Source organism: Canis lupus, chromosome 3 (assembly GCF_003254725.2).
Source record: "Canis lupus dingo isolate Sandy chromosome 3, ASM325472v2, whole genome shotgun sequence".
NCBI classification, from domain to species: Eukaryota; Metazoa; Chordata; class Mammalia; order Carnivora; family Canidae; genus Canis; species Canis lupus.
The window spans coordinates 48,276,994-48,291,354 of NC_064245.1; the positions used below are offsets into that span (position 1 = coordinate 48,276,994).

Genomic DNA, 14,361 nt, shown 5'->3' on the forward strand with positions numbered 1-14,361 from the left:
TCAGATTACCAAAAACATTTCTGAGATGGAACAGAATATAGATGCCTTGTCTTCAGGGCAGTTCTAAACCTGTGTTTAAGCCATACAATCAAAATTGCCACTGAAGTGTCCCTCAACATCTTCCAAAAAGGACAGCACACAATATCTGGTGTATGTAGCCTCGTCCAAGAACATGTATATAAATATATGATGCATATATTAACATAAATCTCAGAGTACAATTAGAAAATATGAGTGAGTACAAGTGATAAGTACTTTGACTCTACTTCAGAGGAATGTGGTTATTAATTAAATGATGAGTTGCAGTTCAATCTGTGCAAGTTAAATGTATTTGCCAAGTAGAAGTAGAAATACTGCTGGTAGAGTTTTATTCTCTACCCCAACAAGGGGTGAGCACCTTCCACACACCTGCCTGCCCAGCCACCTGGCGGCCCCCGCCCTCCTTGTCGGACACCTCAAGGAGCCCTCCTTAATCCAAGGAACAGGGTCAGTTTAGCAGGACTCCTTGCTACTTCCCCCAGCCTCTGCAGGAGGCCTGGAACAGACTCTGAAAGGAACACCAACGTCTGCAATTAAGCGGTAACATTCACAGATATTTTTTTCTTTATTCAAGGCCTTTTTCTTCATCCAATGTAGCTGTATCCTCTTTGGGTTTTTTTTTGCTGCATTATACTTACTCATCCCCAGTCCATTAAGTGAGCGCATTCCTGAGCAAAGGTAGTACTTAGATGCTTGCTTTCGGTGAGCAAGAGAAATCCTGAGACCCTCTTGCTCCAACTGCCTTTGTGCCAGTGGAAACTTATCCAGCTTAATACAGAGCTATACCTATTACAGCAGCAGGTAAGGAGAGGAGTTTAAATGCTGGTCATCTGATTAACAAGGGAGCACCTCTGGGTCATCCTCTTTATAAGGAATCTAAAATAGAAATACAGGAGAGTTACAAAATTCAGGAAAGACATCTTGCTCCCCTCACAACAGATTCTTTGATTGTTAAACACACAAGAGAAAACCCCTACGGAAACTAAGCTGGGCACACAAAGCTGGTTGGAAGGAATTTTCAGAAATCATTTTTTCCCCTAAATAATTATTAGCTGAACATTTGCAACCAAACAGCAAGAAAAAAAAAATCGGGGTAATTTTCTTTCTTACTACCTGGGGCTATACAGTAATTACGCAAATGGCAGGGAATGTGTCACTTTGACTAACCATAAGTGTGTAAAATAATTTAAGTAAAATACAGTCGCCTTAGTCATCATACTAATTTGACAAGGACTTTAAAAATGTCTCTCAGCTGTCTGCTTCTGGGTAAGAGACGCAAAAACCCATCTTCAAAACGATGCTTCTTTAGGAGGGGGAAAAGAATAAAGCCAGCAGTTTCACCTTACCAGTAACCACAAGCCACAGAATGTTCTCAGGCCTAATTTTTTTTTCCTTTTTAAAGATTTTATTTATTTATTCATGAGAGACACAGAGAGAGGGGCAGAGACATAGGCAGAGGGAGAAGCAGGCTCCCTGCAGGGAGCCTGATGCAGGACTCAATCCCAGGACCCCAGGATCATGACCTGAACCAAAGGCAGACACTCAACCACTAAGCCACCCAGGTGCCCCAGGCCTAAAATTTTTTAAAAGGGGCTACCGACATCAATGAGATACAGCTCTATGATATGCACTCAGTCATCCTGCTCATTATCTCATCATCACAACCTCAGACTCAATGTGTACAAAACTCTCAATAGGGAAATGCCCACCCCTGGGGTCACAGGCCCAGCCTGCGCTCTGCACCCTGGAGACCCCACCTGCTGCCTCAAGTTTTCATACTGAAGAAACTCAAATGCCCTTGTATGGGAGCCGCAATCATGATGCCCAGAGGTGTCAGAGGCTTTCATTCCCTGTATACATCCTTATCTATCCTAGTCCTCTGCAATTTGAGAACATATACGAACCTCCACACTCAGGGCTGTCCTCATGAATGGCCTGAAACATCTCAGTGGGTCTCCACACACCACCATGAAGTGCACACAAAATGCCTTGCTCTCCGTGCAGCTCCCACAGACCTATGCCTGCTCCAAAGTGCCTGAGACTTGAGCAGATGTCACATCCTTGCAAGTAGGTCAGTTCAGATTGGAGCCACCCAAAGCAAAGACCCAAGTCAAGGAAAAGCGTATTCTTTACTCAGCAGCCACGGCAATCAAACTGGACAGGTCTCTTAATGGTTCATGCTAAAAAAAATATATATATATATATATATGTGTGTATATATATATATATATATATATATATTTCATGGACAGTCAGGCCATTGAAGTGACTAGAACAGCCCTGTGACTGTTGGCTTTTCTGAAGCATGATATCCAGCTCAAAGACTTGCAAGTGTTAAGAGATTTCAGAATCCACAGCTGCCCTGGGGTTGCATGATGATTACCTGATCTCCCCAGATCAGAGTCTGAGTGTCAGGGTCAATAGCCTTCTGCACTCCCCTGGGAGAACCCCACATCCAGGCAAAAAGCTGGTTCCTTGCTCAGAATAACAATTAGTGTTTGTCTTATATACAAGTCTCCCTAGAGTTTCCTCTCTATGCAGGTTCTTGAGAGAAAACACACACACACACACACACACACACACACACACGTACATATACACTCACATACACATAACACAAAGTCCTGCTTTTCAAAGTTACTTCTCAAATCACAGACAACTTCCTGCTTCAGTTCTGCCATTGAAAAGCCTATACACTAGTGTCATTGAAGACACCGGGGAATCTGTCTTTTCAAAAAGTAAAGGGAGAAATGAAATGAAGCCTCTAAATGTACAAAAAAAAAAAAAAAAGCATCTGGGAAGACAAAATAAGAAGGTAGCTGCATAGACTACTGGTATCAAATAGGAAATAACATCACTGGTATAGAACTTTCGACCACCCCCCATCCATCAAAGCAAGCATTGCTGGCTGTGTGTCCGAAGGTGTGCCCTTCCTCAGGTATCTGAAAATGCTTCATCAGAGGGACAGGCTGACTGCCAATGCAGAGATCATATATAACACACACTTTGCACACCGATCCCGTGTGTGTGATCACCTACAGAAGCAAGCTCTCCGGTTTCTTAAGAAAGCCATGATGCATTAACAAGGAGAAATTTGCTTTTCCTGCATCCTAACAATGTTTTATTCCCAAGTTATCCATAAAGAAGCCTCATACAGCTGAAAGACTAGCAAACTTTTTATTCTACCTCCAAAATAACAGATGAACAGAAAACTCCCAAGTGGCCCAGAAGAGCAAAACCCATAGCGAGCTGATTAGGTCAAGCCTGGCAAGCAAACTATTTATTTTCATGAGGTTCAGATGACAAAGGAGAGTCCAGGGCAACCGGGCAAGGCAGAGCTCGGAGCCATTACGCCTCCACTCCTAGTAATCAAAATGAATTCAATTTCCTAGGCCTGTCCTCTCCTGGGCCCCCATCTGCTCTCTGCTGGTCACCTGTTGACTCGGGTTACCCTACCCCTCTGAACCGGGCTATCAGCCCAGGCTGAAAGTGCCAGCAGGAACCCCCCCCTCCTTCCGCCTTCACCAGGTGGACTGCCTGCCACTGGCCTCTTCTGGGATGAAAGTCAACTTCCTATCTCCTGATGCCAGCCCCGCCTCTACATATCCCCCTCACCACCAGCCCTCTGCTTAACTTTATAATGTAACTTAGGCTATCCAGCCTCATGCCTTTCTAAAACCCTTAGATCATTGTGAGCTAAAACTAAGCCCATGCCTTTATAATTCATGGCGCAAAAAGTTCTGTTGCTGTTCGCCACACATGAATAATGCACTCTACTGAACAAAACTGGTTTCAGGCTAACAACCGAAGGCAACTGTTGATATACTAACTACCTCCTCAAACACAGGCCAGGTTAGGTAGTACATACTTTGCATATGCTCCCAATACAGATGCACAAATATTTTGTTAACATGCATTTGCATCCTGGTAATGCACATACCTATTTTAATATCGTAACAGTCAAATTCTCTCCATGAAAGGTCTGATAAACTGACCACCCCCCCCCCCAACCAAGACACAGTCATCCCTACGTCAGAACTCCCCAGGGCCACAGGTATTGCCTGTACTGTAAATGTAGAGAAAAGTGCAAATGTATATCCAAACAGAAAAGAAAATACGCTTTTGGCCACAGGGTTCACCTGCAGCACACAAGTCAAGGATGCACAAAGACAGGGATTTCAAACACTTTCATCTCACAAGGAGCAAACGAAATGCATCTGATTTTCAGAAGCCGGGTAAGTTTGTCACCCCAGGAACAGAGAGCTGAGCTCAAACAACCCTCTCTCGGAACCACAAAACTGACTTTACCTCGCACTAGAGACCAAACCTGTCCGTAGTTTCCTCTGACAGCAAGCCCCCGGGTCTTTGGAGACAATTTATGAATGGTGCCCTGTCTCAGCAGTTTGGCTCCCATTAACTGTATCCCAAGGCCAGGAAGGAGGGATCCGAGGTCCAGCAGGAAGAGCATGGATCTATCTGGGGATGCGGCTATCCAGTAGGCAAAATCTTGTCCAATTCTACCTTCCTCAAACTTGTTCACTAACAAAGTCACTGCCATTTGATTCCGGTTGTGGGTCAATCACCAAGTGATGGCTGAACACTATACACTGTGGGGGGGAAAAAATCTCCTCCTGCTTAGGCAGGGCTGTCCTGGGGTCTGGAAGTGCACTCTCTGGAACTCAAGTCAGGGACCACCTGCGCAGGGCAGGACAAAGCGACAAAGTAGGTATTTAACAGTTGCTGAGTCACTACAAGCTGTTTCCTCTGATATGTTACGCACCCCTGGGCCGTCTGAGCACTAATATGCCCTTTTGGAAGGCAAATGAAATAGATGCACACAGTGCAAAATGCTGCAACCCCCTTGTGGGCGAGAGACCACGCTGAGGCACCGAGGTCTGAGCGCGGGGCGCAGAACTACACAAACTCGCAGCTGCTCTCCAGGTACCGTATGTAACTTTATCCCAGACGCCGAAAGATGGCTATCGGGATACGGAGAGGGGCTATCCCCCTGCAGCCCTGGCTCGGGTCGGGGCCACACTCTAAGCTGTTAAATCCCCCCGTAACTGGCGCATGGGGAAAGCGCTGGGAGAAAATGATGCATAATGGATTTGTTCTCCAGGCGGCTGGAACGGAGAGCAGAGGACGAAGGATGCTCACTGGCTCTTCTTCCCATGTGCAGGTCACCTCAAAACCGCGCCGCCCGCCTCCCCACGCAGGGGGCTCCCGGAGTCCCTCCGGCCGCGCTCTCCCGGCGGGGAGAGGCAGGGCTTCACGCCCACCCGCCGGCCGCCTCCCGGCCCCGGGCAGCCCCGGCCCCGGCCCCGGCCCCGGCCCCGGCCCCGCCGGCCGCGCGAGCCGCTGCCGGCATCCGCGGTCCCGCCCGCTCCCGGCTCCCCGGCTCCCCGGCTCCCCGGCACCCGGGCCGGCAGCTCCCCCGGCGGCCGCCGCGGCGCCACTCGCCAACCCCCGCGCCGCGCCGCGCCGGGCCGAGGTCATGCCCGGTGCCCCGGGCCCGGCGACCCCCTCCTCGCGCCCGCCGGCCCGCCGCGGAGTTGGCGCGGGGACTCACCAGGTAGGCGCCCACCGTGCCCTGCGCCAGCATCAGGGCGCACTCGGACACCAGGAAGATCTTGATGTTGGAGAAGCAGGACACCTTCTTTTTCTTCTTCTTGTTCCTCTGCGCCTCGTCCCCCTGCAGCTCGCCGCTCCGGCCGCCGCCCGACGAGCCGCCCGGCTTCTTCCCCTGCATCCTTCCCCCGCCGCCGCCGCCGCCGCCGCCGCCGCCGCCGCTTTCCCGCTCGCCCCGGGAGCCGGGGCCGCTGCCGGGCGGGGGTGTGCGCGGCGAGGCTGCGTGCTGTCCCCGCCCCGGGCCCGCGGCGGCCGCCCCCGTGCACCGGGGCTGGAGAGGTGGAAGGCACAGCTCCGAGCCGCCGCCGAGCCGCCGAGCCGCCGCCGAGCCGCCGCCGCCGCCGCCGCGCGCGCTCGCCCCCTCCCTCCTCCTCCTCCTCCGCCCTCCCCGCGCCGCCTCCTCCGGCTCGGGCTGTGCCAATCACAGGGGCTCCTCGCGCCGCCCGCCGCCGCCGCCGCCGCCGCCGCCGCCGCCTCTCCGCCCGCGGACGCCCGTCGCTGCCATCGCGCGCTCCCCCGCGGCCCCGCGTCTGCCCCAGGCCCGGGCCGCCCCCCGCCGCCGGGGCGCCCTCGGGGAGGCGCGAGGGGCGACGGGCGCGGACGGAGGGAAGGAGGGGGCGCCCCGGGCGGGGAAGGCGGTGCCCGGCCCCCAGATGGCGCTGCGGGGCGCGGGGCGGTGCTGCGCGCGGCGCCGGGGCGCGGGGGTGGGGCGCGGGGGCAGCGCTCCCCGGCGGGAGGGAGGACGGGCTCGGGGAGCCGAGGGGTGGCTGAGACCCCGAAGGGTGGGCGCGCTCCCGCCCGCCCGCCCGCCCGCGCCGCGTCTCCGGGCACCGCGGTGGCGTCCCGGGGCTTGGGGCGGTGCCAGAGGCCGGAGCGCTGCTCGGCTCCCGGGGCCCTGGGCGAAGACAGGCACCGAATCCCGACGGGGAAGCCCGTTGGCCGCTCGGGAATCGCACGGCCGCCAGTCGCCGCAGCCGGGGTCCAGGTGGCTGCAGGGTCGCCGCCACCCAGCAGGGGGCCCGTGCGGGCCTCGTGCGCCGGGAGCGCGTCCTCGGGACCCGCGCGGCCGAGGCCGGAGCCCGCGGGAAGCGCTGAGCCGCAGCCGCCGGGTCCCCGCCCCTGTGGCCCGCAGGCCCGTGCCCCGCGGCGGCCGCCCTCGGTACCGGTCCCCGGGAGCTCGGCCGACAGGGCACCACCAATAGGACCTGCTCCTCGTCCGACCGCTTTCGGAAGAAGACCTGGAAAGGACTAGACCACCACCAGGAAGCGCTCAGCAACTTGTGCCTGGGCCACGGGGGGCGGAGGGGAGGGGAGCGGGGGGCCGTGCGCCCCCAACCAATTATTTAGAAAGCCTTTACTTAATAACGTGGCAAGGAAAATGTGCCATCTCCTAGACTCCTCTGTACAAATGCAGACTTAAATGTGAAACTGAATAGCAATTAACACTTCCATAATGTTTACTTCCTCCCAAAGAACTTGAATGGGAATGGATGGTGTAATGTGGGGGTGTTGTCTTGCCATAACCATTTAAATATAAACTGCTTCATCCTCTGGTTCCAGACATGATCTCACCTAGACTTGGTGTCCCTTTCACATGCTTCCCCTCTCCTTGTCTCGGCTGTCTGCTATCTGAATGGGCTCCCCCCAGCAGAGGGCTCTTAACCATTTTCACCATTTCTGTCCCCAGGGCCTGTGCCATTCCCCAGGAGTCTGTCACCTTACTGCGGCCCCTCCCCTCCTCCCTGCACCCTCCCCTCACTCACAGCTGAATTTTATGCTGAGCTGAGGCCCTGGCCCTCCTCTGGGCCCTCTGCCGGGCCCTCTCCAACACTCTGGCATCAAGGGAGCACCTCCTGACTTTTTCCTGAGAAGACCCTGGATGGGCTAGTTGTCTTCTTGCCTCTGTGACTTCGCGCTGCAAAGCTGAGATGTCTATTTGTCCGTGAAACTGTTGAAACGGTATGCTGAGTGCATTTTGGTCCTTAAGTGTTGTTTACATACTTGGTAATAAGAGCTAAGATTTCTCCTGAGCTTACTCTGGCCAGGTCCCATTCTAAATGCTCTACCTGCCCTTAAAATTCACTCCTCACAATCATTCTCTGAACTAGATACAATTATTAGCCCATTTTACAGGTAAGAAAACAGAGGCCCAGAAAGGTTAACTAACCTTACCAATATCACGTATCCAGTCATTGGCAAAGCCAGCCTTTGAAGCTAGTCCGGGTTCTTAATGACTCCCTGTCTTGGGCGCAGCAGAACTGATATGGTTTCTACTTTATAAATGGAGACTCAGAGATATATAGTGTCACACAGCTCAAAAGGGACAGGACTTGAATCCAAGTCCAGCTCTCTTCGTTGTATACCACAGTGCCTTGTGTACAGTCCAAGAAGGGCATGGGTTTTTTTTCTGTTTGGGTTATTTATTTTAGGTAAAAAGTGTCTTCGGAGAAATCAAACACTTCTGCTGCCAGAGAGAGGATTCCGGATTAGGGTTGTAGCTTCTCCATATAATTAATGGTAAGCAGCCATGAAAATAATCCTGTGCCTGAAGCCTTAAAGCGTAATCACAGTCAGCCTGAGGGAAATCAGGTGTCAGCCTCACAACCATCAGAAAGAAGAATGTAACACATTCAATTTCCTTCCCTCCTTGCTCATCCTTGATTTACTTGTAGATCAGGGCTCCAGGGTTGATGAGGTGGGCTTAGAAGCAGCAAGAGCTTCTGCTTGGCTTCTCTCCTACGCAGAGGAAGCAGCAGAGAAACAGTGACCATTCTCATATCTGAATAGCACGTGACTGCTGATTAAGTATGTTAATCTCACAACAGGTAGAGCTCTTATTAGTCCCATTTCACTCATGAGTAAAAGCAGCAAGTGGCTTTTAGGAGCCTACAGCTATCAAGTAGCAGGAATAGAAAACTGCATTTTCCACCCCAAATTGGTAGGAACGCTCCGGAGGAGGAGAGAGGTCTGTCTAAAGGGGATTGAGCCCCACCATGATCTGTTGTGTCCCCTGCCACTAGCCTCTGAAACAGGCCATTAACCATCATGTGGCAAACAAGGCAAATGGAGCTCTAATCCCAATCCATGCCTCAAATGGGCAAATCTTAAACGTTGCCTTGGAGAAATGCCACAGCCACCACTTCCAGCCTAGGCCCTTTTTCATCATCTACCCCCTAGTGGTGGATGGTGAATTTAGGAACAGTAAGCAGGCCCCTTGGGATTATTTTCACCTCTCTACTACTTTTCTGGACTAGGTTCTAAATTGGACTTTCCTAAATTAGGTGAAAATATTACTAGCTAGGGCTGGAACTTCATGACTCTCTCTTTGTTGGCAACTATAGATATTCCAAACACTGAGAAGCCATGTAATCTGGAAATGTGATGTAAGGAAGCATGAAGATCAGGTGACATGGGAAATAGACTGGCTTTTGATTCTGAAAACATTAATAAGCTATACGTAAATGCTTGGTGATTCGGATTTGGAGAGCTTTTCTCCCCCACTTTGGAAAGGACCATCAATTCATTTATGTGGTACAGAAGTGGGTTAACTTCACGGCCATGGAAAAAAAAAGTGACAATATCTTTCACTGTTACTGGGCTGTGGCAAGATTTCACAGCAAGCAGCTTCAATGTAATTCAACACAATGAGAAACTGTTGTTCAAGTAATTCACATGAAGCATCCTTTGCCAGCTTCAATTTTGTTCACAGGCAAATACAAAGTTGAAAAATAAATGCAAAAGAATGATTTCTGATTGTCACTCTGATGGAAAATAGATACTTAGATTCTCACCCTATAGATGGATTTCTTTTTTCTTTTTCTGAAAATACGGCAATCGTGTATTGTGTCCAACCAAGGATAGAATTGGGCCTAGGCCAACTTCTTTGGCTTGAAACTAATATTTGGGCTGAGCTGAAGCTTATTTTCTCTACCTCAGAGTTTTTCTCTCCCTACCCCCACTTTACAGTTAGCCTGATCCATATGCCTTTCTGCCACATAGCCTGTGTTTGCTACTAACTATATTCATAGTTCTAAATTTTAAATTATATCTCTTAATTTGAATATATCCTAAAGCTCAGCAGAGAAGTGAAAAGGATAAACATCAGTGTAGATGCAATTTTAAGAATGTGAATCCAAAATCCAACGGAAGGAAGAAAAAAAAAAACATTCGGGGAAATTGGAGAACAGATAGGAGAAAACTCAGGATTGAGAAATGTGTTTTATTTACCCAAAATGAGCCTTGAGATGAAGGAAGCAATACAAATGATAAACATTTACCAATATTAGTGTATTTGGGGAGCTTGTTGTTGGCTGCCTTCGATTGGTATGTGGGTAAATAGAATGTGTTTACCCAAATAGACTGTTAGTTTCTTAAGAAACAGTAAAAACAGAGTGTTTTACTTTAAAAATAAAGGAGCCTTTGTCCTGCTCAGTGTCTAACAGGCCTCCTGCCAAAAGGCTTAATACTTCTGATTAGGACAGGAAAACGACCCAGTAGGTATCAAGGCTTAGAGAAGTTCCTTGCAGGTATTCTCTCCAGGGACCTGCTTCTCCATCCCTGTGGTTCCTCCTGTGGACAACAGGACTTGTCCTCCCAAGTGCCTCTCATTGACACAATGCCTTTTCTCTCTCAAGGGCAAGTGTCCCAGTTTTGCTCCCAGTCTCAAAAGTGTGCACACACCCTTGTGTTTTAGATGGCTACAGATAGTAAATGTGAGCAAATGAAATGAGCCAGCCCTGAAAATGTTCAGAAGGCCCAACAGCATCTCTGGCAAAGGAGCTGTGGGGTTTCAAGGTTGATAACACTCCAAGAGTCTCGTGGGCCCAAGCCCAACAGAAAGTGGCCACAGCTGTCTGCCCTATAGAGGGGCAGTGGTCTCTGGCCCTGGGTATCCCAAGTAGTCATGGGGCACTGCAACCCACGGACCCTCTAGCCGATGGAACAAAGGGCATATAGGAAGAAAGACTAGGAAAGAAAACCCACACGTGGTAGGCTGCCACTAAAATTTAAATCAAGAGTAGAAGTATCAGAGAAAGCATCCACAGATGAGGGAGTGAAACACCCCTGCTCAGATTAAGTTCCTCCTCCATGCCCAGCTTCCTTCCTCCAAAGCCTGTCCAGCTGCTCCCCTATGGAACAGCAAGGGAGTAAGAAGGGTAGAAGACAGCAACAAACTGAGCAAGAAGGCCATCCTACCCACCCCACAACTCCCTGTTCTGGGCTGGACTGTGGCCCGCCAAATTCATATGATGAAACCCTAACCCTCCGTACCTCAAAATGTGACTGCATGTGGAGGTAGGGCCTTTAAAGAGGTGATTAAGGTCACAGGAGATCTTTAAGGGAGTCTTCATCCAAGAAGACTGGTGTCCTTACAGAAAAAGGAGATCAGGACACAGAAAGCTCAGACAAAGGTGACCATGTGAGGACCCAGGGAGAAAGGAGGGGCCGCAAGTCAAAGGGAGAAGCCTCAGACTCAGAAGACACCAAACCTGCATACACCTCCACCTCAGAATTCTAACTACCAGAATTGTGAGAAAACAAATATCGGTTGTTTAAGCCAATCAGCATGTGATGTTTTGTTAGGGCAGCCCAAGCAAGCTAATATACTACCTTAGTCCTCTCCCCAGCCTTTCACCCACATGGCATACTCTGGCCATAATTAATTGCAGTCCCTTGAGCTCACCATGCTTTCTCCTTCTCCAAACATTGGCACCTGCTATTTTCTCTGCAGAATGCCCTTCCCTCCTCTTTCTTCAGCTGGCTCACACCTACTAGTAGTACCTGAAGATCCAGCTAAAATGTCGCCTCTTCCGGGAAGCTTTTAAAGAATCTTGTTCTTACCTTCCCAGCTCCCCAACTACCATCTACATCTCCTTACCACCTACATCATCCTCTACCCTAGCATTTATCCCGTTGTAGAGGGCACTCACTGCCCTTCTCCCTGAGAAGCCTCTGATCAGTGTCTTCCGTCTCATTATTTTTGCCCCTGGAGGAGCCAAGCTCAGAGCGATCAGTAGTTACTGAACAGAGAACAAATTAGTGAGGACACAAGGAGTGACCCTTCCCCACCTGAGCTATCCCACAGCTGCCGGACAATATGGAAGGAGGAGCCAATAAGTACTGGGAGGCAAAAAGACAGAGAACATAAGAGTGACAATAGCTGTAAAACCACATCTAGTGGGACAGGAAGTGAGAGTCTTTGGGGACTGCCTCCAGGGTGTGGGAGCAACAGGAACTGCCCAGAGCCTCACCGCTCACTGTGTGCTGCTCAATGGGAACTTGCTAGAAATGCAGATGCTCAGACCTCAGCCCAGAGGTTCTGAATCAACATTTAAATTTTAACAAGATCCCCAAGCAATTCATATGCATCTAATGATTTCTGAAGAATAGAACCCGCCTAGGCTGCTATCAAAAGTATCCCAGAGCTAGGTGACTTCTAGCAGGGTTGTAGATTTCTGCATGTTCCCCTTTTCCTCGTAGTTGGGGCTTTAGAAGGTAGGACAAAGAGAGACAACTGGCTCTAAAGAAGATGCTGGTTAGGACACCTGGGTGGCTCAGAGTTTGACTGTATGCCTTTAGCTCAGATCATGATCCTGGGGTCCTGGGATCGAGTCCCTTCAGGGAGCCTGCTTCTCCCTCTGCCTATGTCTCTAACTCTCTCTGTGTATCTCATGAATAAATAAGTAAAATCTGTTTTAAAAAATAAAACAAAATAAAGAAGATGCTGGTTGTTTTCATTCTCCTGGAACGCTCACAACACCGGGTCCCACAGAGCGCAGGTGACTGACAAGCCAGGGGACCCAGAGAGGGGTCCATTTTGCGTCTGTTGTTTTGGCAACACCTCTGAACCTCAGAATGAAAGCTAGAACACTGTACTTCAAGATCGTGAAGGCTGCCTGGACTTCCCTCTCCTAGCTCCCCTTAAAATACCCATGAAAACCCAAAAGGGCTGTAGGACTTAATCGGGCTGAAACCCCAAGATCCTAAATATGGATCATCCAGTTTTTCAGAGAAATGACTCTTAACACAGGATGAATGGGATGACCAAGGAAGAGTGCCTCCTTCCTCCATTGGGAGAAAGAGAGCTCTGTATCGGGGCCCTGGGTGGTCCCCAATCAGAGAGCCTGTCAGTCACCTCTTGGCTGCTGGTGGACACTCAGCTCAGCCCTCTCATCTTTCTAAAGTCTATACAATTGTAAATCCCAGAAAAGTACAATGGGCCTCAGTGCAAGAAGTGGGTGGTTGCAGAGTATGACCTGAGATGTAAAGTAATATAGTAACATAGGGAGTGGGTAATATAATAATATAGGTGAGGGTGGGGGTGGGGATGGAAAGCACTTGTTTTGGATTATCTGATGCTATGTAACAAGCCGCTCCAAAACTTAGTTGTTTAAACAATGATGTTCATGTATTCATTTTGGTCAAGAATCTACAATCTGGGCAGGGCAGGGTGGGGAGAACTAACTGGACTCTACTGGCAGGCTGAGGGTTGAAATTATTGGGGGTCTCACTCATTCATATTTCTGCATCCTAGGTTAGAAAGGGGGCTGGAATAGTCTCGCCTTCCTGGAATCTCCACTTGTGGTCTTCCTTCATGATCTCTCCAGCATGGCAGCCTTGGGGAAGCCAGACTTCATACATGTCCATTCAGGAATCCTAGTGTACGTGCCATGGGACTTTATGACCCAGCCTTCAGTTATGCAGCATCATTTCTGCTGCATTCTGTTGATGAAGACAGCTACAAAGCTCCAACCAGACTCAAGGGGAGAGATCACAGAACTCACCTCCCAATAAAGGCAGGTCAGTGCCACATTGTTAGAAGAACATATGGGATGGGGAGAGTCCGGGTGGCCCAGTCAGTTAAGTATCTGACTCTTGATTTCAGCTCAGGTCATGATCTCAGGGTCATCAGATCGAGTCCCGCCTTGGGCTCTATGCTCAGCAGAGTCTGCTTGTCCCTCTCCCTCTGCTCCTCCCCATTTGCACACACACACACACACACACACACACACACACATTCTTTCTCTCAAATAAATAAATAAATAAAATCTAAAAAAGAAGAAGAATCTATGGGATGGGATATATATTGCTGTGGCCATCTTTAGAAAATACAATCTGCTACATATATTGAGAGCATTGTATTCTTGAAATCAAAGCCCCCCCTGAACTGTTTCAGCCACAAAAAGACTACGAAATATTTCAAGTTATTTACTAGTTAATTCACCTCCCATTTACAAAGAAACGGTTAGGGAAGCAGAAAAATTTCTGCGATGATCTAGCAGTACCCATTGCTAGCTCGACACTGGAAGTCACAGTGGAGGGTATACACCATAACTTGCTCTCCATTTTAATACTTAAGAGGAAGATTCTAGCAGATTCAGAGTGCAACCAACTTGGAGAAAGAATGAGTGTGCCTGTGTTGGGAGGTAGGATAAAGATACATTGAGTCAATAAAAGTATTCTGTAACATAAAATAGACCTAGACCAATGAGGCAGAGAAAAAGCATGCTTGTTTAAAGAGAAAAGAAAACTTGGCTAGATAAAACAAGAAAATATTTAGCCGTGCTGTTTTGTGTTCTTAATAAATACTAAACAGGTGTACTTTCTGAAATAATAAATAAAGCATTAGATGATGCTTGAGATTCTAACTGAATTCGAAGAGGAAGCTGGCAGATAAGAATAGGACTCAGGTAA

The 14,361-nt window shown here is 49.5% G+C and overlaps 1 protein-coding gene across 2 annotated transcripts in view; it reads right to left on the reverse strand.

Annotated features, from left to right (window-relative positions):
- SLCO3A1 (solute carrier organic anion transporter family member 3A1) overlaps positions 1–5,852 on the reverse strand; it is a 303,455-nt gene extending 297,603 nt beyond the window's left edge. Inside the window, exon 1 of one of the 2 annotated variants that reach the window (XM_025438159.3) lies at positions 5,609–5,852. In XM_025438159.3, coding sequence (XP_025293944.3) covers positions 5,609–5,788 — 180 coding nt within the window. In that variant the 5' untranslated portion in view covers positions 5,789–5,852. The remainder of the gene's footprint in view (positions 1–5,608) is intronic. The other variant, XM_035714824.2, reaches the window with a different exon arrangement.
- Positions 5,853–14,361: the final 8,509 nt, after the last annotated feature.